Genomic DNA, 24,101 nt, shown 5'->3' on the forward strand with positions numbered 1-24,101 from the left:
ACAGTGCTCAGTATAGTATTACAGCATACGAAGAGCTACTTCCGAGGCCCGCTACTTTTGTTTTATTTTAGTTAGAGACCTGTTTGCCTATGTCCACTCTTGGGAACCAGAAGGCCTGAGACCAAGCCATTTGAAAGCCCCCCTGGATGGGTAGGGCAGCTGGTGGAAAAGGCAGCCGAAGCTCGCTCGCTTCATAACGCACAGTAGCCCAAACTCCTTCTGACAAAAGAAATCAATACTTCAGGAGGGGACGTGCCCCAGCTTGGCACAGAATCTCATATGAACAAAAGGCCTCCTCCTGCCTGAAGATCACCCCCAGAGCACTGTATCAAAACTCACCTCATTTAATACAAGCATCTGCAGAGGGTATTTTCCCCTCCAGGCCTCCCACGTCCTTCTTTAACATTTACTGTTTGAGATCAGTAGTCTATACAATTTATTGCACCTGTCAAGGCTAATTTATTCATGCGATCTGGCAGTAATCAAAAAGACTGAGATCGATGTGCCAGCAAACCCTGACATTTATTCATATTTTAAAGTCCCATTTGACCTTGAACTGCAGCTAACTGGAGCTGAACTTGTCAGCAGCTCTCTGAGGCTCACTGGGTCTGGCAGATCGGTGCCTCTGGGCTAAAGGCACAACGTCAGGGCAACAAACACTCGGACCGTGAGCACAAAAGGCTGAGCCACAGACAGCGACGTAGGGAAAGACACCATTAACAACGCAGCGCTCAGACCCACCAGTCGATCCAGCACATGCACCAGCGCAGCTTGTACCTGCGCGTTCCCGCTGTACAACTGTTCAAGAATCAGTGGGGTTTTTTTGCTGAGGGGTAAAAAAGGGTGAGGGAAAGGAGTGAAGAAGGAATATGACATATGTCTGCCTGCAGCAGCTCAAGCAGGACACCTTAGGCTGTCCTCAGGCTGACCCCACATGGTGAGTCAAGGGGAGGCAAAGGAAAAGACAGAAAATAACAACACCTTCCCTCCCTGAGGGAGGAACAGAGACAGCGGCTGGTGATCCGGCCACAAAGGGCAATGCAGAGTACGTATCAGAAACTCTGCAACCCACTAGGTACACCTGCCAGCACAACATGGCCAGATCAACTGGAAACAGGAACAGAAAAAACAGATCTCAAAAGAATTGCTTTGAATGTGCTCTCGCACTCCTGCTCAGGAACAGGCTTTAGAATTTGCTTATTCCATTTGAAGTCCATCATCCTTGTCCTCTCCTCGCTCAGTCATGCTCTAAAGGAACGTAGGAATTTTAAGTACAGTTCCTCTAACACATGCATGTGCTGTAACCTCCAGTAATCATTTCAGGCTTTGAATTCAGAGCGCTTGGTAGGGAAATACGATAAAGTCTATTTAAAATAGTTCCAACATGGCCTCTGCCATCAAATGATTCTCAGATGTCCCATGAGGACATTTTTAGAGCCTTCTGCCTCAGTTTCCCCTTGGTTAAGTGGAGGCATACCTATTTACCTGCTCCCCCAAAGTGTGCTAGGAATTATGGGCGTGACATGCTTTGAAGTTACTGAATTGTTTGTTTTTCTGCTGATAGGAAGATATTTGTGTAAATGACATGCTATTAGAAACGCAGAGGAAATCTAAGTGGCATTTTAGGTAGAAATATGCAGCTACAGTCTTACTGAAATGCGTGAATAGATTATTTTATTACAGTCAAAACACTTGAATATGTAATACGCAGTTGCACCTAATGCAGATTTTGCAGACATATTTTGATGCTTCTCTGGATTCTCCTTGGCTGCATTTCTCATGCTATAAATTCTGTATGTCATATTAAATATGATTTTTAAGGAGATCTGCCTTTTATAAGCCTGGGATACAAATAGAAATGACAGATATGTCATTTTGTGCTTGTTTTTCCTTTCTTTTAACTAGCTAACACCTTTCCATTATGTTGGAAGAAAGTTACCAATGGAAAGCAATTGGCATTTTGACCAATGCATTTGCGCATGTTATATATATGCCTAACATTGCCATGCAATCTAATCTGATGTTCATGGAAGAGAAACAGTGACATATGAGGATGCAAAGGTAATTTGTCTGTATGGATCTAGACTAGCTGCAGTATGCAAGCTGTGAAACTATATATGGAGCTATGTAAGTTACAATAAACATGCTAATAAAGCATTCCAGCCAACCTGCTTCCTTATTTTTCCTGTGTAGGAAACAAAATTTGAGAGAGAGAATCTTTGAACTCTTTAAGGGAGCCTTTAAATGTTTTATTTGAATTTTTTTTTTCATTTCCTTCCTTCCATACTGAAATGACTTAATTTATCTGTGCAGGAACAAAAGCAGGAATTCAGCTCCACAATAATGATGAAAAAAAAGTACAGAACAAATGTGGTAAATGGGTGTCATCAAGTTCCCAACTCCTGGAAGCCAATATGATCTAAAGGTACATTATTGCACACATCATGTCCCAAAATACTGTCATGAAACATTCCCCCAAAGCTTTTAAAGGACACTGAATTGAAGGAAATGATATACCTCTGCAGGATGAGCAATTTTTTTGTTTGTTCGGTTTTGTTTTGTTTGGACAACTGATGACTGGTGTCCCTCTGTGACATGACTGCAAGGAAATGCTCACTGCCACCAGTACCAAAAAGGAAGAGATCATAAAACTGAGGCAAGCTTGGGAAAATACTTTAGGCTTTACTTGCAGAAGGAAGATTAGGTGGCAACAGATGAACTTCTTATCTGCTCACTGTTTTGACTCTGCACCAAGGACTGCCATCATGCCCACAGACACTCACACCTGTATATTTTCTGCCTGTGCTCAGCTGAACAGGGATCTGTTTCCCTGCTCTGTACCCTGTTTTGGCCCCTCTATGCCAGGTCTCATTCTTCTGTAAGCTCTTCGGGGGAGAAACTGTTTCTCCCTGCCACCTTCCTGCAAGGTACCTGACTGATAGTGCGTTCCCGAAATGTTAACCGCAAAACAACTAATAAGAGCTCATCTGCATTCCTTTCAGAGGACTTTTTCTGCCACTGTAAAGCTGACAACTTTACCTTTCCCTGGACTGTTTTGCCCACTATACAGTTAATATTATCATTGCCATTTGCAGATGAGCAAACTGAAGAGGAAGGGTAGGAAACAGAGTCCTCAAGATGATGCAGCTGGCAAGTATTCCCCAGTCAAGTGCTTGACCTGCTATACAACACAGCCGCCTTGTCCAGGGGCCCCTTTCCATTGCACTATGCAGGCCGTTAAAAACAATTTTACAGACGACTTGCATTAAAATTTTCTCGCTGGTGGCTAAACTGCTGCCTTCAATAGAAAATAGTTTGTCTCTTTCATGCACAGTGTTGCTTTTTTTTCTGCGTATTACACACAACACAGATAATGGTATAATTTTTTGGCACCGAGGAATCAAACTTTATTCAAAAGCACAGGTACATGCATTATTCCTTCCCTGCTCCTGCTCCTCAGCTCAGAGGTATCTGTCACACAGGTCAGCTCAACATGTTTGCTGTATTCAGGCAACACTATTGCAAAGGATAATTACTAGTCAGTTAGACATTTCTTTAGCAGACTGCAAAAGATACAGTAAAAAATGTCAAGTTACCTCCCAAAGTTTTCCAGGCAGGATTAAAACAAAACCAAACAAACCTAAACCCCACAACACTTCTCCCTCCAAACCCACAACTCATCAAAGATCAGCTCTGTTTTCCTCAGGCTCACGCGACAAGAACGTTTCCACTTGCCAGTGGTAAGGATTTATATGCCTCTGTTTAACATCATAAATAATGGTGTCTTGAATTTTCCTACAAGGGTAACACCTCAGTCACCGATGGCAAATCATACATTTCAATACCCACAATCCCATTTCCAGACCCTGCACTCAAGACTAGAGGATCCTATAAATCTGACAGCTCACCTCTGAGGCTGAAGTACGTTTTCCCAAATGAGATGGTTTGCCCAGAGAATGGTACCTGGGAAAACCCTTCAGCAACACGACCACACATAGGAGCCCTGACCACAGCCAAGGACAGCAGTTTGGGCTGCGGATCTCACATCCCCTGGCTGCTCCTCCAGGACTTACCCAGGCTGCTGGTCTGGGTCAGGGACCTCCCCACAGGACACTAGCCCAAACCAAGGCTTTGCTCCAACTGCAGAAGCCCAGGCTGAAAGAGCTCCTACCACCCTAAGAGCCCTCTGTACTTCCTAGAGGGTCAGATTAAACCTCTCATCCCCAGAAAAGCAAGAACCACCTGGGGAGCTAATCAAAAGGTCAATTAAAAAATAGGCATCTCCCTGCTCTGGGAACAGCTGGTATCCTGAAACACTTTTGCATTTCTTTTTTTGAGTGGAAAGACAAAGTTTTTCTACAGCACTGACACTTTTATTTTTTTAAAAAGTTCTGAAAAAGGTTCAAAATGGTTCCAAAAATCTCAAAGAAACCTTTTGCCAGGTGTGCTGGGACCCAGCTAAGGACTGACAGCTGGGCGCATCTGGGTACACAAGAGCCCAAGCCAGGCTTTCACTAATCAGCATCAAAATTTAGAGTTCTACAGAACATTTGGAGTTCTGGATGAGTTGTTATTTTGCAACAGAAAATATGTTGTACCAGAAAGTTTCTGACCAGCTGTAGCTCATCTCTAGTCTTTTGGTTTAGTCTCATCATTAGGCAAGTGAAACCTATTTCAGTCCCAACACAGTTAGCACACTCAACTTCCATGCATTTTTCCTCTCTCTTATTCAGCTCACACTTGCCACTGTAGAGGAACCTCTGTTAGATTTAGATTAAATCTGCAGGAAAGTGGCTGAGAAGAAAGCAGCAAAGACTAAGGAAGCATTTTCTTTCCTCTGTTCTTTCACTGTTGATCTCTTTCTGAGATTTCCAGCCTTGTGCTTTTATAATGTCCTAGTACATGAAAGAGTTTGTAACATAAAATGTTACACTTGATGGAGCTTGATGTGATATTGAAGCCAAATGGCCAGATGCTCTTTTCTGAGCTATTTCCAATGCTCCCACTTTAGAGAGTGTTTTTAACAGTATTCACAAGCTCTAGTCCTGTAGTTTGCTGGCAATTTCATGCTAGAGCACCATTGCGCTATGTTCTCATGAAAACATTGTTTCCATTCAAGGTTACAGTTATCTTCAATTCAATAAAAAGGAAAAAAAAAAAGCAGCACACTGTGGTTCAAAGAAATTGCAGACAGGTTGGATTCTCTCTCCAGAAACAAGATCGTGCATCCCATTTAGAGTACAATTAAGACTATATAAATGATCTGGTCAGAGAAAAACCCAAGTACTCTAACTTGGAATGGATCAAAGGCTGTCTTTTAGCTGCTTGGCTTTGCTTTACACCATTTTCACATTCTTCTCTGTCATGTGTGGGAAGACCCTTTACACGGAAAATCCTCCAGTTTGAAACGTGGTTGATGTCAGACATTTGAAACCTGGCACCAGGCTCTGGTTGTCACACTGGAATTCAGCCTGTCCTCTTCATCTGCTTTTTCATGGGTTTCTTGTTTGCTGACAGCACTGCATCTCTTTGGTTCACTGCACGAAGGCACGAGCACCAGTTACTGGGAGGATACAACCGCAGAGCCAGGACCAGAGTAACCAGGGCTGCTAACAGCTTTCTCCAAGCTGTTAATAGAGTTATCGCCTCACGTAGCCCCTTGGGACTGGCAGTTGCAGTCTTTGGCAACGGGGGCAGCGGTGATTCGTGGTGACTTCAGACAGTCCAGGGTTCAGCAGCCTGGGATTTAATGCCTGCATGAGCGTCTTCACTTACAACTAAGTCTGTCTCCTTTTCCAGACAGAATGCATTATTGCTATATACAAATGTCAAGCCTAATCTCATCCTCTTTGAATCAATGAAACTCTGCTGGAATTAAAAGATGCTGAACATTTAGACAGGCAGAGGACCTGGCTCAGCACATATGCACATGACCATAGAACACACTGCTCCAATCCCTATTTCAAAGAGGGAAAGGAGCTGTGAATTAATGTAATCCAGGCACCATGAATTCAATCCTTTCATGATTTCTTAACGCTTGACTTTACAAGCTTAACATTCTTTTAGCTTAGGAAATGCCTATAAAAATGCTAAATTAAACTGGAGTTGGAAAAGAGGACACCTTTACTTACATGGCTTATCTGGAGGGTACCACCTAGGAAATTTATCACAGAGATCTTTGCAACCTATGCAATGGGGCAACTTCCAATAAGAGTAGATTACATCACTTATTAGGGTTTTGCTTAAGCAGTGCAGAGTTCAGAGTAGAACTGGTCAGAAACATTTTAAGAGCATTTAACTTCATGCTGAAAATGCTGATTTATCACACTCCAGTGTGAACAGGCACGTCCAAGGACAGAGTGCACTACATTTTCAGATGCCAGCAATTGTGAATTTTCATTAACACCATTTAAGTGATTAAATGTCTTCAAACTGAAAGGATTTCTTTTGAAACTTTTCATTTCAAACTGAATTAAATTATACTAAAAATTACAGCTTGGGAAAGGTCAAAATAAAAATGAAGCATTTTTGGCTTTACCGAAAGAAAACATTTTGATTAACCTGTATTTTTGCACAATTTTCACTTGTATTTTACCACAGCATGGGGGGAAAAAAACCTGAAATTTTGAGAAACTCTCCAGAACAGGGTTTCTACTTAGCTCTAAGACTAGAGGTCCGGCCTCATGAATCACACAGGGTAAAAGGCGCTGTCCAGAATTCAGAATTAAAGTTTGCTATACATAAGCCTTGTGACATTTTTATTACAGCATACAAGCCTAGAATCTGCATTTAAAACAGTGACTGCTCAAAGGACTCTAAATCTCCCTAGATAAAGGTAATAAAATCAGGTCAAGAATTCACTATACAACAATCTACCATTAGCATTTCTTTTCAGAGAAAATGTAGTTCATCTGTTTTTAAAGAAAGTAAAGCCAGGCCATATAGCATAAGTTTGGAAAGTATAATGATTTACTTGTGTATATGAAAGTCCGTTAGGTAATGAGTCCTATTTCCTCGTAAAGAGATTTCAGTGAATCTGCATCATGATGTTTTTACAGTACACACAGTATTTCTGCAAAGCCCAGAAGTGGGTCTGCATTTCTAGATACATAACCCATGCCTGATTTCAGCTAGGCAGCTTGGCCTCCGTTAGCAATGTAATCGCAACAGCAGAGAGCCCAAATGATCTGAGCTTTTATCCTGCTTTCAGACAATTCTTTTCAATCCTGATGACCTGTGTGTTCCCAGAGCCATACCGTTGCCAGCTGCCAAAACTGGCCAAAGTTACCTGTGACACATCTGCACCAGCCGAGGTCACAACAAACCTTAAGCACCCCGTTAAGCTCTGTTGGAGAACTAAGCCATTGCTTGAATTCACCATAGAGTTAATTCATCACACCGGTACCTAGGGACATCTCTAATTAATTTCTCTGGCCAGGACCTCTTAAACAGTAGGTTTCTTTAAGATCTCTCAAATTGGGTCATTAGTTGGGGGGTGTGTGTGTGTGTGTGTGTGTGTGTATGTTATTTGTTTTGTTGTTTTTGTTGGTTTTTTTCAAATCTCTGAGTTAGCACCTCTAAGAATTCATCAACTGATGCAGATTCCCTCCTTTGAGGTATATCACAGTGCTATTGAGAATAAAGTAGTATGGTCAGTTGATGCTGGCCATAAAAGAGAAAAAGTTTTGCTTTCAGTTGTCAGTGTGGCAATATTTTTTGTTTAATTTGTTTGGATTCTTAATGGTGGAAGCAGAAATTAATTTGTACTAGAGCATCCTTTAAAATAAATGCTTGATCTCTTCCCACCCACCATTACAGTTGATGGGTACAAAATAAAAAGAAGAGCAATTCATTCACCTTATCACTGGAGCACCAGAGGAAGAGAGAGATCCTTAGTGCAATGATTAATGACTCGCTATAAAAAGATGCATCATAAACTGCTTGTATTAGGTCAAATCATAAACTAGGCTTTTAATGTTTATATGATCCCTTTCTAAATAATTAAGTGTGCCTGTAGCTCCTACTTGGAAGGCAACTTACATGCTGCTTGCAAACCATGCAGTTTCTTACAGGGTCATAATTTGGGACCCACACTTAAAGGGATCCCTGTCTTCCTCTACATTCAAGCATTGCTTGAAATTCTCTTATGATTGGGACATCTCTCTGTACTACAGGTCAGAGAGACCATTTGATGTCCAGGAGCAGCAAAAGTGAACATGATCTACCCTGAGCTTAGGGTGTCTTCTTCAGGCACAGACACATCCACAGCTTTGCTGCAGGAGAAAGTACGATTGTTTTTCTTTAACTCTGCCTCCAGGCTGGGAGAAGGACAGCTGAAACACAGCTGAAATGAAAATAGGGCTACCTACTGCTCACGAGATCTCTGGGGATACGCAGCCGTGTGGTGCTTGCCTGAATGCAGCTAACAAGCCAAGTTGCCTGTGCTTGTGAAGGGCACCTCATCCACATAGGAGTCAGCCACGATTTGGCTTTGTAAATTCCTGGCCAAAATCAGCTTTTAGGTGTTCACAGACAATTCCCATCAGCTTCAGTAGCTGGTTGGTGAACACTAAGAGAATAGCACCATTTGTCCATAACAGAATTCCATCCTGTATTTATCCATCTTGCGGTGAAACTGTCATTTTTGAAAAATATAGTACAAGATGACATTATATAAGAATCCATCTATTTCCTTACTGTCACAAGCCCGCAATCATGTCCATCTCCCTTTTATTTCCCAGAACAGCTGGTGCTTTTTCTCAACCAGACCAGAATTTCCCTAGCTTGGCAGACAGGTATTGGCTTCACTGCAAAGCTACCCCATTAGGAGAATGTCACAGCTCTAACCAATATGAAGCTTACAGAAAAAATAATATGAGTTAAAAAAAGAGCTGCAGAGCCCTAAATATTTTCAATAGACGTGGTAGCCCCAGTCAGTTTATGCACTGCTTACTCAATACAGAAAATCACTTAGGTTAATTATTTAAATATTTCCATCTATGGAATTTAGAAAAGGGAAAATCCAATAGTGGAATACCCAAGATGATGATTTTTTAATAAACAATAGATTTAAGGGGGATTAGCTGGGTTATCAAACAGTATCCTCCCAAATCAGCTCATTAGTTTCACTGACTTTCCCTATTTCACTTTATTAAAACAATTTAAATGAGGGTTCATTAGATGCAATGTAATCTAATTCAGACACTCCAAGCCTAATCCCTTTTCTTTTAGCAGTAACATAATAGTTTGCAAAAAAGTTTAAAGGATTATTGTTACAGCTATTTTAAATGGGGACTGTTTTCAGCCAAAAACGTGCCACCACTTCCCTGCTATTTTATTATTTATTATTATATTATTTCTTGCTCTTTACTCATTCAATCATTTATTCCTTCCTTTTTCTGTCTTTTGTTGCTCCACACAAGCAGAGTCACACATGGGCAGCAGCATCCCTCTGTGCAGGTGCAGGGGATATGCCAAATATCCTCGCGTGGGTCAGTGCACCAGGCCTTGGGAAAGGAATGATTTTTTGCAACTTACTTTGAGATTCTGGAGTTTAAAAAAAAACCCACCTTGTAAATTCACAGTGATTTTATAAATATCCTAGAGGGAAGAGAGAAGGTTCCTGTGTATTTTCACACTGCTAGTTTCTGACAGCTCTGAAAGACACACGGGAGGGGGATCACGCGTAGGACTTGCAAATTAGGAGGCAGACATTGTATATCACTTACCAAGCTAGATCCTGGCTGAAAACACAGAGTTACAGATCCGTGCTATGGACGTACAGCTTACTTCAGAATGAACTCACTCATACTCTTGTACTTTCATAAAGCCTTTTTCAAACAGTAGGGTTAATTATTCTTTATAGGGCAAAAAACCTCAAACCAAAAAAACCCCAAAACCCCAAACCAAAAGAATGAGAGCTGGTTTCTAGATCCTAGGTTTCTGCAGACTTTAACAGGTTCCCTACCCCTGAAAACCTGTCCTCGCTCACTTCAAATCCTTGTCTCTTCAAGCAAGTGCCCTTTCATAATCCTATTAAAACCTTTGCCTCTGTTTACCAGAAGCCTTAATCGTACTCAGCAAGTTCTTCTTGTCTAAGGAAGAGCGACAGCTTTCAGATATCTTAGGAGGCTTATTCATCAGCTACGCCAGAGTTTTGCCAGAGCATTCAATCTGTTCTGGGAGCAGCCATGTGGAAAAAGTTTCCAACAGCTCAAAGCCCTGCACAATGATAAAGGAAAGCTCACACAATCCTGGTAATAGCCTGACCCTCTTAAGGAAAATTGGATGATTTGTGGTAGCAGTTTTTCTGTCTCCTATGTGAATTCTGAACCTTAAAGTATAAGCAGTGTATTCACACAGTCCCATTACAAACCCCATCCCTCTTGCGATGCTGGAATAATAAATACACACCCATATGTGAAAATAAACTCTTGCTGCAATGACCTTCTTCCTCAGCCCACTGGTGTGAAGGAGTTTGTAGCCATTTTAGAAAAAAAGAGTCAGATAAAGAATGGACTAATTTGATGTTCAGTGTTCCACCATGAGCAGAATATACGCTTTAATGAGCACATTACATGGATAGGGACGTGTTACTGTGAAGCAGGGAATAAAGAGTAAGGGGAAAATAATTAAACAGTCAACTTTATAATGAGGAAACTGTGTTCATGCAACATTAAGTGGCCTAATTTTCAAGTGCTAAGCAAAGACATGTTCCTTGGACTTCAGAAGGACTTGCTGGCCAGCACCACCTTGAAAAGAAGGGCAAAGTATCCCAAGTATCAACCCTCCTATAGGTCCAGAAGCACAGGGTGGACTGGTGCTGTCCCAAAGTCATCTCTCCACACTCTGCACTGACCCGTCCAACAGGATCGAATACCCATACCTTGTAGTTCTTGTTCTATAAGGAGGACCCTTAAAGTTTTAAAATACCACAGTGTTCCTCATGCACGGTATGTAGAATATTACAACTGACTTGACCAGCCTGGCCTTAGTTTTCTGTTGGTACTGCAGCTGCTAGGCCACAAGTGTACAATACCATCTAGGCACAATGAGGACATGAAGACTTAGTGTAGCTGTTTGCACAAGCACAGCTACTGGGAAAAGGGAAAATCTGTCTCATTGGGTTCAGACACTGACGGAATCAACAATAAACCATATTTCTGACTGTTATCAGTTCTCTCAAGGCCAGTAAGTCCAGAAACATTCATTTACTGGGACTGTCATTTCCAGATAGTGTTGCAATATCAATTACCTCAGCGTAATAGCCTATCAGTCAGACAGCAATTCTGTTGGGCCACAGGCTCCCTCTCTTTCTTTGCAAATGGACATGGCACAAAGTCTCTTTGTTACTCACCCTCATGCCTAATTCAATGTTTTCTCCTCCATAGACCTCCATACCAGGGTCAAGCAAGCCAATCTCACCAAAATACTCTCGGTCCACTACAAAGGAGCATCCAATCATGGCTGGTGTCCTGCACAGAGAGATTAAAGCAAAAGATTAAGTCATTTATTAGCTACTACAGAACCCACCTCATAACAAATTTACACAGACAAAACAGTCCTTAGCCTTCAAGTTTACATTTTAAATTTATCTATTAGTGTGCAATCACACTGCACTTCATCCCCCAATGAACAGAGGACCTTGTGGGACCAGAGCCACCCAAATAAGTAGCACACTGCCAGACACACTTGGACCAGCTGTCTGCAAGAGAGACACAAGATGTGAAGTCAAGTACTCCATGCATGTAAGTGAAGCATCAGGCTGTTTTTCCTTTGTTTTATAGACACAACCTCTGTGCTGGAGCTGAAGTTCATCACCATACAGGGTAGCATAAGAACTAGACAACACTTCATTTGAAGAGTAATACACAAAAAAAATCCATAAGCTTTGTCAGAAATGAGGCATCCCCTTATACACATATTAAAAGTGCATGTCAAGAGCCAAGGATCATGGTGTGAAGTCTGGCAAAGGACTTCCTGGAGTCAATTCTAGCAGATAAATCTCAGCCTTTGTGAAACTGTTTCACGATTAACATTTCTGTGTTTGCTGAGGTCAGTCTTTAGAAAAGGAAAAATTTTCAGATGAAGAGACTCTGCCCTCAGATCTGCCACTGACCAAATGGGTGATTTCAGATAAATCATTTCCCTTCTCTGAGCATCAATTTCTTTATGTGTAAAACTATGGTTCTGCTCTCCTTTACAAAGCAGTCTGAAACCTGTCACTGAGCAGCACTACTGTCATGGTTTAACCCCAGTCAGCAACTAAGCACCACGCAGCTGCTCGCTGCTCCCTCGCTTCCCCTGCCCAGTGGGATGGGGGAGACAATCGGGGGGGGGGGGGGAAGTACAACTCATGGGTTGAGATAAAGACAGCTTAATAGAACAGAAAGGAAGAGAATAATAATGATAACAACAACAATAATAAAATGAAAACAATAATAAAAGAATTGCAACATGCAAAACAAGTGATGCACAATGCAATTGCTTACTACTCACTGACTGATGCCCAGTTAGTTCCTGAGCAGCGATCCCCCCAGGCCAACTCCCCCCAGTTTACATACTGGGCATGATGTCAGATGGTATGGAATACCCCTTTGGCCAATTTGGGTCAGCTGTCCTGGCTGTGTCCCCTCCCAACTTCTTGTGCCCCTCTAGTCTTCTTGCTGGCTGGGCATGTGTGGTGGGTTGACCCTGGTTGGATGCCAGGTGCCCACCAAAGCTGCTCTATCACTCCCCCTCCTCAGCTGCACGGGGGGGGGGGGAGAAAATATAACAAAAGGCTCGTAGGTCAAGATAAGGACAGTTTAATAAAGTGATAGCAAAGGTTGTGTGCGCGAAAACAAAGAAAAAACAAATGATGTTATTCTCTACTTCCCATCAGCAGGCGATGTCTAGCCGCTTCTTGGGAAGCAGGGCTTCAGTACGCGTAGTGGTTGCTCCAGAAGACAAAATGCCCCCCCTTCTATCTCCCTTAACTTAGCTTTTATATCTGAGCTGACGTCATATGGTATGGAATATCTGTTTGGTTGGTTTAGGTCAGCTGTCCTGGTTATGTCCCCTCCCAAGATCTTGCCCTGCCCCAGCCTGCCATTGGAGGGGGGGGGGGCAAAAATGTTGAAGAGACAGCCTTGATGCTGTGCCAGCACTGCTCAGCAGTAGCCAAAACACTGGTGTGCTATCAACACCTTTCTAGCTACTGATGCAGAGCACAGTGCTATGAGGGCTGCTATGGGGAGTATTAACTCCATCTCAGCCAGACCCAATACAGCATGAGAAGCTGAAAATTCCTTAACTCAGCATAAACGCTACTTAGCAACAACTGAAAACTTCAGTGTGTTATCAACATTCTTCTCATCCTAAATGCAAAACATAACACATAACCAAGACAACTACATGACAACAAATTCTGAGATCATTTACCATATGAACAGAAGCGTTATTTCAATGCCATACAAGCTAGTGACATTTGCTAGTTTCATTTGTCCACACTTTCTCTGCATCTCTGTACTGGTCACACCACCTGCCTCTTTGAAATTCAAGGTAGGAGCTAGGTTTTGCTACTATAGCCCACAATTTAAAAATGTAAACTTGACTAACTTTAAGGTGGAAAACCAACAAGAGCCTGCAGCTCCATGTTTGACTTGCAATTCAGCTGCAGGTTGCATAGTGCCTACTGCAAGATCATGGGTAGCCATCCTGCAGTCTGATCTACAGGATGTGCCCAGGCCCTGGGGACAGACCCCCCCACTTTAGCGGGATACCAACAGTTTCCTGAATCAGGAAAACTGTAAAATCATTTGAGAAACTGAACGCTTTTGGAGCTGACCTAGAAGAATGAGCTACGCTCCCTCTTCCGTTGAAAGGGAGGTGATTTTGGACCATCTGGCATATACAGCATCATTCCTAATAGTGCCATTGTAAAAAGATACCAGGAAAATTCTAGTTTATGCCAATTTTCTATTTTCTAGTAGATGTATGGCCCAAGCTTATATATATACACCACAAAAATGCCCTATAGAAACAAAGATGATGGAAAAGGTCTAACATCTATTTTAAGAAGTCTCCTTTGTAATGCACTAATGTTATACTGTCACCATGAAGTCTTTCTTGTCCCAGATACCTGCATGTTTCTTCAATTTGTACAGAAAGCTATTCACAAAGTATTTGCCCATGACATCTGAGAAACATACGCATGAGGCAGTTTCATACACATGTGAAAAACTGCCCTGGCTGGGACAACGAACATATTTTTTACCCATGTATTGGTGGATCTCACCAGTAGCAGCAGGTGGCTGCTGGAAAGGTGTTATCACATCTGGGGTGCTTTTTCTCATCAGCAGTTCACCATTTCTACAGCAGGAGGTTAAAAAGGCTTTAAACAAATGGCCAAGATGTGGTTAGATAAAACAATTCTTTGCTCCTGGGCCTAATGCATATCCCGACATTGCGAAACACAGTCCAACCTATAGCAGGAACTATTTGGTACCCTTGAAAAGGTTCGTTTGCTGAAACGCTGCTATTGCTTATCTGTAATGGACTCTGCTATAGCACTCACATTACTGGTACCACTTCAGCTTCTCTCCCTTGCACTTTTTCTCAGTTTGAAAGCCATTGCAACCTCTCAGATCATTACAAGCCTATACTGCAGTGCACACTATCCCTCTCATGTTTTCTCTGCATAATTGAAAAAGGCAGCTGTTGATAGAAACACATTTGATCAGCACTGTTCCTGACAAAGTTGAAATAGCTTGATTAACTCTCTCACGTTCCACCCTTACAGAGTGAGATGCATTCCCTGGATCGTGAGCTGGGGGACAAGATTCAATGGCGGTTACAAAGGCAAACATCTGGCTTTCACAGATGACTTTGGACTGAAGTGCAGCTCTCAGCAAGATCCCTGCACACATTCAGTCAAAAAGGCTGGAGGAAACTGAGGCCAGATGTCACAAACCCTACAAAGAAACTGCAGCAAGGTCACCACCAGCACCCTCAGTGCTTGGACCTCTCCCACACCCCACAGTCTTCCTTTTGTGTGTGCAAGAAATTCCAGCACTTCTCTGTTTGGTGCTGTTATTTGTGAAGATTTTTTGTTGAATCAGTCTCTAGTTAGAAGTTGTCTCAGAGCCCTGTGAAAAGCATGCATGGTCCTGGGTACTCCTGGCTGGACACATCCATCTTCTGTTGATTCATATACTTATATACGCCAGGATCTTTGCAAAATGTATGGCATCTATAAATTCAAGTTTTTGGGAAAAATGCATCTTCCTGCTTATAGCTCCTAGAACCATGCCTGAAGACAGACTTGCCTAAAAAGGCTGAGAGCTCTCCTGTACACAGGACCAGACATGGCCTTTCTACATATCCCACTGTCACATCCTGTACCACTGACAACCATATTTTAGGCTTCCAAGGAATAAATTTGGTCTAGAAACTGAAACAAAAGAAGGACATGACTAAGAAAAGGGAATTCAGTAGCTCTGAAATGAAATAAGCCTTTGAGGGAATATTTAGGTAATTCTCAAGTGTTAACCGTGAGAAAAAAAGGGAAGGAGATGGGGGGAAGAAACACAGGCCACATTCTTCATTTTCCTTTTTATGTATTTAAAGCTAAACACAGGTTTCGCTGGATGAAGGCTAGAGCATCGCTGCTTTGCAAAACTGAGCTGCTAGTTTGGGCTTAGACCGATTCTCCTTCCAGCCCCCCCCTCCCCAAATCCTCTAGAGGCAGCTCCTTACAGCAGTAGGATGCTCCCATGAGGACATTTCTCCTTCCTTCCTAATGAGGAACGGTACCGCTAGGCTTTGCAGACTGCTCTCAGGTGCTGGAATCTCTCTCTCTGGGGGATGGATTTTTGTAGCTGTCGGCTCTGTCCATTAAAACACTGACTTGTTAATTGAATGGGGGTGGGAAATACATTTTAGATGCAACTACATAATCATCACTCACAGACAAATGCCACTGAGGACTGCCTTTGCAACTCTGTCTCTCTCTTCTAGGTTTTATTTCTTCTCATTAGATATTTTCAAATACAAACTCCACAAGCCTTCATGGCTTATTCCAAAAAAAAATGTTTTCAGGAATGAGCAACAATAGCAATGCAATGGTGGAAGGAACCACATCCAGGTTTTCAGATAAGCCAGTCAAAAATTGCCACTGTCAGTGCCTTTTTCTACCTGAATTTGGCTGCCTGCAGCCACTGCTCTTCTGCACAGCAGCACAGCTGCAACCCCAGATGCTGAACTAACAAAGCCTGTGGTTCTGCCCTGGTCACATCCTGATGCAATGGAAGAACTGGCCTACGATGCACAATGTTGAATATTCTGCATACTGCATGTTCAACACTTCCATCAGGTTCAACCAGAGTTTTGGTCGTTCAGTCCTCATCACGCCCAGGCCCTTAACTTCCCTGTGCTTTGACTGACCCAACTGTAAACTAAGTGTAATGCAATTGCACAGCCCAGTGAGCTGGTAACAGTGCTGTGAGCTGGGGGACCCTGACTCTGTTCCCAGCTCTGTCATTCATCTGGTCTTCAGTGAGTCACCTCCCTCTGCCTCTGTTTCTCCATCTGTGAAGCACACATAATAATACATGGTAAGTCTGAGAACTGCGTCCGCAGCTTGAAAGCCCAAGATTCACTTCTAAAAGCACCTTAAGCATATAGGTGGATAATTTTATACTGGACTACAGTATTACATTGACATATTGCAAACAGTTTTAAAAAAACCTGCTCCCCAAAAAGCATGAGACCCTCACTTGGCTGTCATCACTGGGTTTTTCCAGTACCTGAAAAACTCCAGTATATCTACCACTTCTAGTACAGTGCAGCAAAGACTTCCCCTGAAAGTCAGAAATGGATATATGAGCAAAAGCAACTGTGTTAGCACGTCTTAAACACTGCTTACTAGCCAAGGGGCAGCAAATGAGCAGGTGCATGCCCTTAGCACTTCACAGCTTCAGAGTAAAATATATTAACCGAAACCACACCTGCTTTATATAAAAGGACTTTTTTCCTTAAGTCATGCACTTTCAAGTAAAATAGTGACATTTTTCAATGGAAGGTATCACAAAATAGCAATTAGAGGTGTACTATTTTTTACCAACACCTCAAAGGTGTTGTGAAACTTAATTGATCTGTGAGATATTTTTTGACATAACTGAGGATGTTATAAACATTAATTATAATCAACAGCAGCACTCAAAGGATAATGTGGTAAACACAGCAAAATGTTTTTTGCAGCTAAAGCCTTAAAATGCAGCATAGAATAGTATTGATTCTGCACTGGAGAAAGATACAGCATGGTCAATTTGTGGAAATTACCCGATGGCATGGCTGTAGGAAGGGAGATATAAGAGAGACATTATTCTGGGTAATACCCCGGGGAAAGGGAGGAAACAGAGAGCAGTGCTTCATGGTGGTAAACACTCCCTCTTTCCCTGCCTGCTGCCGCAGCAGGTACAGTGCGGGTGGCTGCAAGGGAAAAGAGATGACCTGGTTTGGGCTGGGATAGAGTTAATTTTCCTCCTAGTAACTGGTACAGTGTGCTTTGGATTTAGTGTGAGAAGAATGTTGATAACACACTGATGTTTTAGTTGTTGCTAAGTAGTGCGTATCCCAAGTTAAGGATTTTTCAGTTTCCCATGCTCTGCCAGCGAGGAGGTGCACAAGAAGCTGGGAGGGAGCATAGCCAGGACAGCTGACCCAAACTAGCCATAGGGATATTCCATACCATAGGACGTCATGCTCAGTATATAAACTGTGGGGGAATTGGCCAGGAGGGGGATCACTGATTGGGCACTGGCTGGGCATCCGTCAGCGGGTGGTGAGCAGTTGCATTGTGCATCACTTGTCTTTCTTCGGTTTTACTTCTCTCTCTTTTTGTTACCCCCCTTTTCATTACTATTATTATTATTACATTTTATTTCAATTATTAAACTGTTCTTAACCCATGAGTTTTACCTTTTTTTTTCCCAATTCTCCTCCCCATCCCACAGGCAGGGGGGAGGAGAGAGTGAGTGGCTGCACGGTGCTTAGTTGCCAGCTGGGGTTAAACCACAACAAGAGGCACTGTATGGAAGAGGGCAGCGCCTGCTATGGGGTGGGGTACCAGAAACAGAGAACACATTGGCCAGGAATGAAAGCCACTTGCAGTAGGTCTGAGTCACAACTATTTCATTTTAGCGAGATCTCCAGGAGCATGGCTCTGTCGGCAAAACTCCAGCAGGCGCTGATACGCATTTCTTCAGCTAGGTGCATCCCCCTCCTTCCCTTTACAGACAACTGAAGGATGCTGCCTGGGGGCTTCAGGAAGAAGTGAAGGAGAAAGAGATGAGCACTAGACTGACATACTGCACATGATGCGCTAAGTCTTCCTCTCCCTTATGCATCTTTCTCCCCCTGCCTTAAGCTCAGTGTACATGCAATCAGGTCACATTTGAAACAGTTTTCAGAGCATACAAGTACGATTTCCAGAACAACTGACCTACAAACACTCACACACAAATACATAACTACAAACACAAATATAACTGTAAATAAATATATAAACATAAACATATATATACAGGGATAAGGACAGAGAGGAAGAGATTCAAATGACACGTCACACCATATCTTTGAGTTTTCCACCTTTCCTGGCAGAATGTCTCTTTGATTCAGGTTCCTAAGCAGCACCTTACCCCTCACCTGACAGACAAGTGGGGAAACCTGCATGGTACTTGCATAAGCATTTATTTTTTTCTTACAAGTCATGTCTTCTGCAAGAAAGAGTCACACCAGCCCATGAGAACAGAACTCAAGGACAGATTTGCTGCTCAGGAGCTACAGGAAAAAAACCTGACAAGCTTAATGATGGGAAGGTTTGTTAACACGTTTGGAGAGCTATAGCGTGTGAAAAAAAAGCAACCCAGAATGCTTGGCTAGGAAAGGCATGGCCACAGGGATGTAGAATAACTCTCTGATGTCCCACAGAAGTGTATTTTTTGTAACAGGCAGGATACCCATCAGAACCTGGACAAATAAAAACTGCTCTGTTACAGGCTTCTGTGAACCAGCAACTGAAAAGATGGCCATAATCAATCAATAAACAGTCACCAGTTTTATTGCTACATGACACCATGGTTTAGCCTGAAAGACTTTACAGATGAGGCCATTCCTAAACACAGCTACACAGATGGATTTCTTCCCAGAGCAGCAAAGACCCAACATGGCTGCATCACCATCGCTGTGACAGACCAGGACGGGGCCTGACTTGCACATGAGATGAGCATGCACACTCCCAGCTAAAGTAGGCAGCACAAACCACTTCACTGTGGGCATACTGGACGCTAATTTATAACCATGAGCGAGACATGCGTGCTTTCTGGAGTGGCTGGTTCAGTGCATGTACATACACATTCCTACCGGTACCAAGCAACGGCATATTAAAGCAATAAGTGAGAACATATGCAACAATGAAATGCACCACTGCTGCTGGAGGAAGATAAAATGGAAAGCTGTGCAGCGCTTGGCTGAGTGAGGCTGACTAATGACTCTAATGTTAGTGGCTGCTGATCAAGAAATCAAACACAGAGCAGTCCATCATAATCACGGCAGGTGAGGGAAGATGAGCCAGAGCCAGAGCCAGAGCTCAGGATACCAGAAATCTTCCTTGCTGTTCCAGAAACCAGTAGTATCTTCTGCATACAGAAAAAAACCCAGCTTGTTTCAATGCATAGTCAAATTCATTAGAAACCCTCTGAAATAGGATCCTTTGTTACACAGTTTGTTGCCAGATGATAAGGACGTTTTGGGGCAGTGTGTTCTCAGGAACACAAATGGAAAATGACATGATGGACATAGCGTGTCAAAATAACAATCCTCATTTAAATCTTCACATTAGAGACAGCTTACATCTCAAATGTCAAACATGCAAAATGGATTGCCTGCAGAAGCTGATTCGGGGAACATCAATTGTTCTGAATTTCAGAGTATTAACATGGAAAAAAAAAAAGGAACCGACTTTAAACTGTACCAGAAATCTTTACAAAATCTGACACTTTGTTCTTGCTATTTCTTTGCCTTTGTTTGCATTTCAAGGCCACATCCCCTTTGTCACTTGGACCAATAGCTGATCTGACATTTTATGGTGTGCACTTGACATGACTGCCCATACGGTGCCCCACTGACTTGAGGGACAGTTCCTGCTCCTTCCCAGCAAGGCTCTGAGTGGGATCACACCACTTTTAGTGTTCAAGAAAGTAGAGGATCAGGCTTCAAATAGAAAACTTCTGAGAAAAGACTTAAGCACATCTGTTGTGTAATCCCAGAAGAAGACAGGAATTGGACTCTACTTTCTGCAGATCAATGATATTTATTCATACAATGCAAACATCAGAAATGCCAGGGCTCTGATCCTCACTGATACCAGGGTATGCATTTTTTTTAACACTGAAAACCTTTAATCCCTTTGGAGACCTGGGAGGAAGTATTCAGCTACACCAACTGCAAAAGCAGTCATGGAGTTATTAGTTATTAGCCTTTTCTTTTACAAAACACACAGAGACACAAAACAATCCCACTGTTTGCTGAAGACAGTGTCAGAGGAAGCCTTAAGAGGGACAATGTCAGCAAGGACTAAATGAGCTTGCAGTTTTCATGCTGATGAGCAGTCCTGCAATCGTATGAATGCACTGAACAGACACATGGATCCAAACACCACCAGTGTGGACCAGTTTGCATGCCTTGCAAACTGGACTGAAAGAGAAATCATGGTTGCGGTACATGGCTTGAAAAGCTGGTTACAAAACCAAAATCTGTACCAAACCAACAGATTTTTTAAAAAGTCTGCTCACTAGTCTGAATTCCCCTTCCTTTTGAAAATATACCTTAAGTTTTCTACAGCTACTAAGTTCCCATCATGGGTGATTTCAAATCTCAATTCTAAGTACAGACTTCCTGATCCTTTTCATCAATAACAGTCACACATTCACTGTTTCCATTACCATAATTATGCTGGCGTATCACTTAAAAGCCACAAAATTGCATTGTATTTCTATAGGCGGGCATAACATGAGAGCACAAAACAGCACAGCCAAATACTTCAGCAAATCCATCCAGGTGCTACTGCTTCAGCGGCCCATGAGAAATCAGTGCAGTGTGGGTATAAGGTGGATGCTCTGCTCTCCTAGATCCCTGCCTTCAAAGCACATGTTCCCAGGGAGACAGGTAAGTGTTCATGGTTCAACGTTGATGTCTCTGCATTTTAGGGCATGTAATTAATAATTTGCAGGAGAGATACTTCTGCAATCACAAGGTCTCAGTGCTTCTGATATTTGTCATCAAGGGTTGGGCACTTTCCTTGTGCTGCTTGTCTCATCTGTCTCTGGGCAGTTTAAGCACTGTTGAATTAGAGGGTTTCTTCACTCGGGTTCAGAATAAAGTCGCTGCTCTCGGGAGCCAGCTACTTATGTGCATCAGATTTCAACACTACTCAGTGCTTGAGTTTGGACCTTATTCACTTCTGTATGAGTCCAACTCAGTGCTGATATGACTCCGGCAAGAGCTTCAATATAAACCTAAGGAAAACCCATGGTAAATCAGGCCCTGTACCACTTAAAAAACCCTCTTATCCCCTCATTACAAGGATGAGATTCCTTATTCTCTATTAAAAAGATCTGTAGTTGAATTTCCAGAAGAGTTTCGCAGATGCAGCTTCCATACTTTAGGGAGTGCACGAGCTACCACCACTGAAAATCACGTCTAAGAACTTGCTGAGGTTTAACCTCTTAGTTCAGTCTTATCTGATGTGTGATCATTGTCTCCAGAACAGAAGATACTTAAATATTAGAGCAACTCATGTGAAGATTAATACAGTGATTTCACATATAAACTGGAAGTAATGAAGTGTGCAAAACCTTTCAGGAATAAAAGACTGAAACCCTGATTTCAGGAATGAAAGCTTTGGCTGATTAATTTTCCTTCATCAATAAACTATTTCTCAGGACTGAGCGAAATAGATACAAAAACCTCTGCACTTTTAAAACAATGTGAGGAGAGCAGGGCATGTTATCCAGGAAAACTAAGTAATTACTTTCCTGCTTCTTGAGGTTTCAAGCTGAGCAAAGGGTCAGTGAAGAAGGACTGTGCTGTCTTGTAGTAAATAAGGTTAATGTTACTGTATAGCTCTGTTTTGCAGTCAGAGGGCATGAGAATGAACCTAAGCACAACTTGCAACGCTTGCTCAAAAATGGATTGAAATATTACTCTCTATATGAGGGATGGATCCTGTGAGATGATGCCATCCAACCGATCACTTTTAGAAATGTGATCAGTTTGTGTCCCTTCACTTCCAAGAGACCACTTGGATCCTTTCAGTTGGGTATGTTGTTTGAAGTGCTTGGATGGACTTCTCAGGACCTGACAGCTCAAGCGTTACACTGGAAGGGAAGTACCTCAGCTTCTCTGCCACAACCTACATTGGGACCATACAATAGAGTTTTAACTTACTTTAGGATGAAGCTGATATACATCAAAATGGAGATGACTCTAAGGTGGTAATTTGTGTCCTTCCCAAGAAATCTCAAAAGTAGGGCAGAGCAACCTAAAGTGCCTGCCTGGCCTTCATATTTTTTAGCATTCATTTCAACAGTTGCTAACAACAGGACCCTTCACCCAGCACAGTACATCTCAGAGGAGCTGTTAGACAAGCATCTGCACTGGAGATGAAGGGCTGAAAGATGTAAATTTTCAAATAAAGGGGAAAGAAAGTCCCTTTCTTATCAGTTCCTGTTTTCCCACTGTAACAATTCTTGAAAACACTATCACAATTCCTGAAACAGTATTTCCTTCGAAAATTCCATTTCTGTAAGGTAAAATGTTCCCTTCTAGAGAAAAATAAAATTACACTCTGACTACGTGGTCCAACTTAATTTTAAAATTCATCCAGTAGGAAAACTCAGAACATGTGCAAAGCTCTCAAAAAAAAAGAGCAACTCTCAAACAAGGCATGGCTAACACATCTCCTACTAGTGCTCCTGGGAAGCTCTGGCTTGGGCTGATGGCCAAGAGTGCTGCCTACAGACCAAAAGTGAAGCCAGCCTCTTTGTAATCACATACAAAATACCTTTGTTTCTCATACACACAACGTTTCACTGGCTTATTACTCATGCCAGAGTCCACTAGAAAACAAAAGCATAGATGAAAAAGATCTTGCTATCCTACTAAGCGCTACAATGTGAACTTGAACCACTCATTCACAACTAGAGCACACGCACTTCTGAGTACACTGCAGTGCAGCTCTGAGATGCGATGCATGCATCCACAGCTTTGCAGAGCCATCTGTTTTTTTCAGTTTCATTTTGCTATCCCGGTTCAAAGCCTATAGCCTTGCTTCACTTCAATTCCCCCTTGCCAGACAGTGGAGACGGAAACATTGCTAGAACCAAAATGACAGCACGTGGGAGATTTACCTGATGGGAGCTGACTCATCCCCTTTATCAAGCCAGTCCTGCGGTGGGATTATGTACATGCACCAGAGGCCCCAGTTATAGCCGTGGGCTGCATTGGCGTATTGCTGCACTTCAAAAGTGTTGTACTTGATATTGTCAATTGCTGGTAAGATGATCCGCTTTCGATCTTCTTTGATCCGGGTAAGTGCGGGTTCCACCCTGAGAACAATAAAAACAGCAAAATGTTTTACAGCCATCCAGTAATCCCAGGTCCTGCTTTGCAGTCTGGTAAAACGAAGTTCTCTGATACTGACAGCAGTAACCCAGAGAGATGGCAGCCCATAACATGGCATAGTGGGATCAAATACAGATCACTGTCATACACTGAAGAGTCTGGAGCCTGATGTGGGGTACTTCATATAGCAACAGCACATGAATTGTTACCTTTATGAAGCTGTACCAGAGTTTAACACCACAAAATTTTACCAAACACTTATTCTGAGGCCTGGAGACTGTCAGTTCATTTTGCAATGCACGAGTGTTGAGAGATACTAGGGCCAAGAATAGCTAAATGGTGTCCTAATGGCTACACCACCAGGATGCCCAGTGGTGATTAAATACCTGCTCTTGCTGACAAGGCCCGAAGAACAAAACACACACCAGGGAGTGAAT

The 24,101-nt window shown here is 42.5% G+C and overlaps 1 protein-coding gene across 1 annotated transcript in view; it reads right to left on the minus strand.

Moving 5' to 3' along the window:
- GALNT9 (polypeptide N-acetylgalactosaminyltransferase 9) overlaps window positions 1-24,101 on the minus strand; it is a 161,667-nt gene that overhangs the window by 67,662 nt on the left and 69,904 nt on the right. The window contains exons 5-6 of the mRNA XM_069794957.1: window positions 23,451-23,648; window positions 11,357-11,474 (exon numbers count right to left, since the gene is read on the minus strand). Of these exons, the coding sequence (XP_069651058.1) occupies window positions 11,357-11,474; window positions 23,451-23,648 (316 nt within the window). The remainder of the gene's footprint in view (window positions 1-11,356; window positions 11,475-23,450; window positions 23,649-24,101) is intronic.

The sequence above is a fragment of the Haliaeetus albicilla genome, chromosome 10 (genome assembly GCF_947461875.1).
Source record: "Haliaeetus albicilla chromosome 10, bHalAlb1.1, whole genome shotgun sequence".
In the NCBI taxonomy this organism is placed as follows: Eukaryota; Metazoa; Chordata; class Aves; order Accipitriformes; family Accipitridae; genus Haliaeetus; species Haliaeetus albicilla.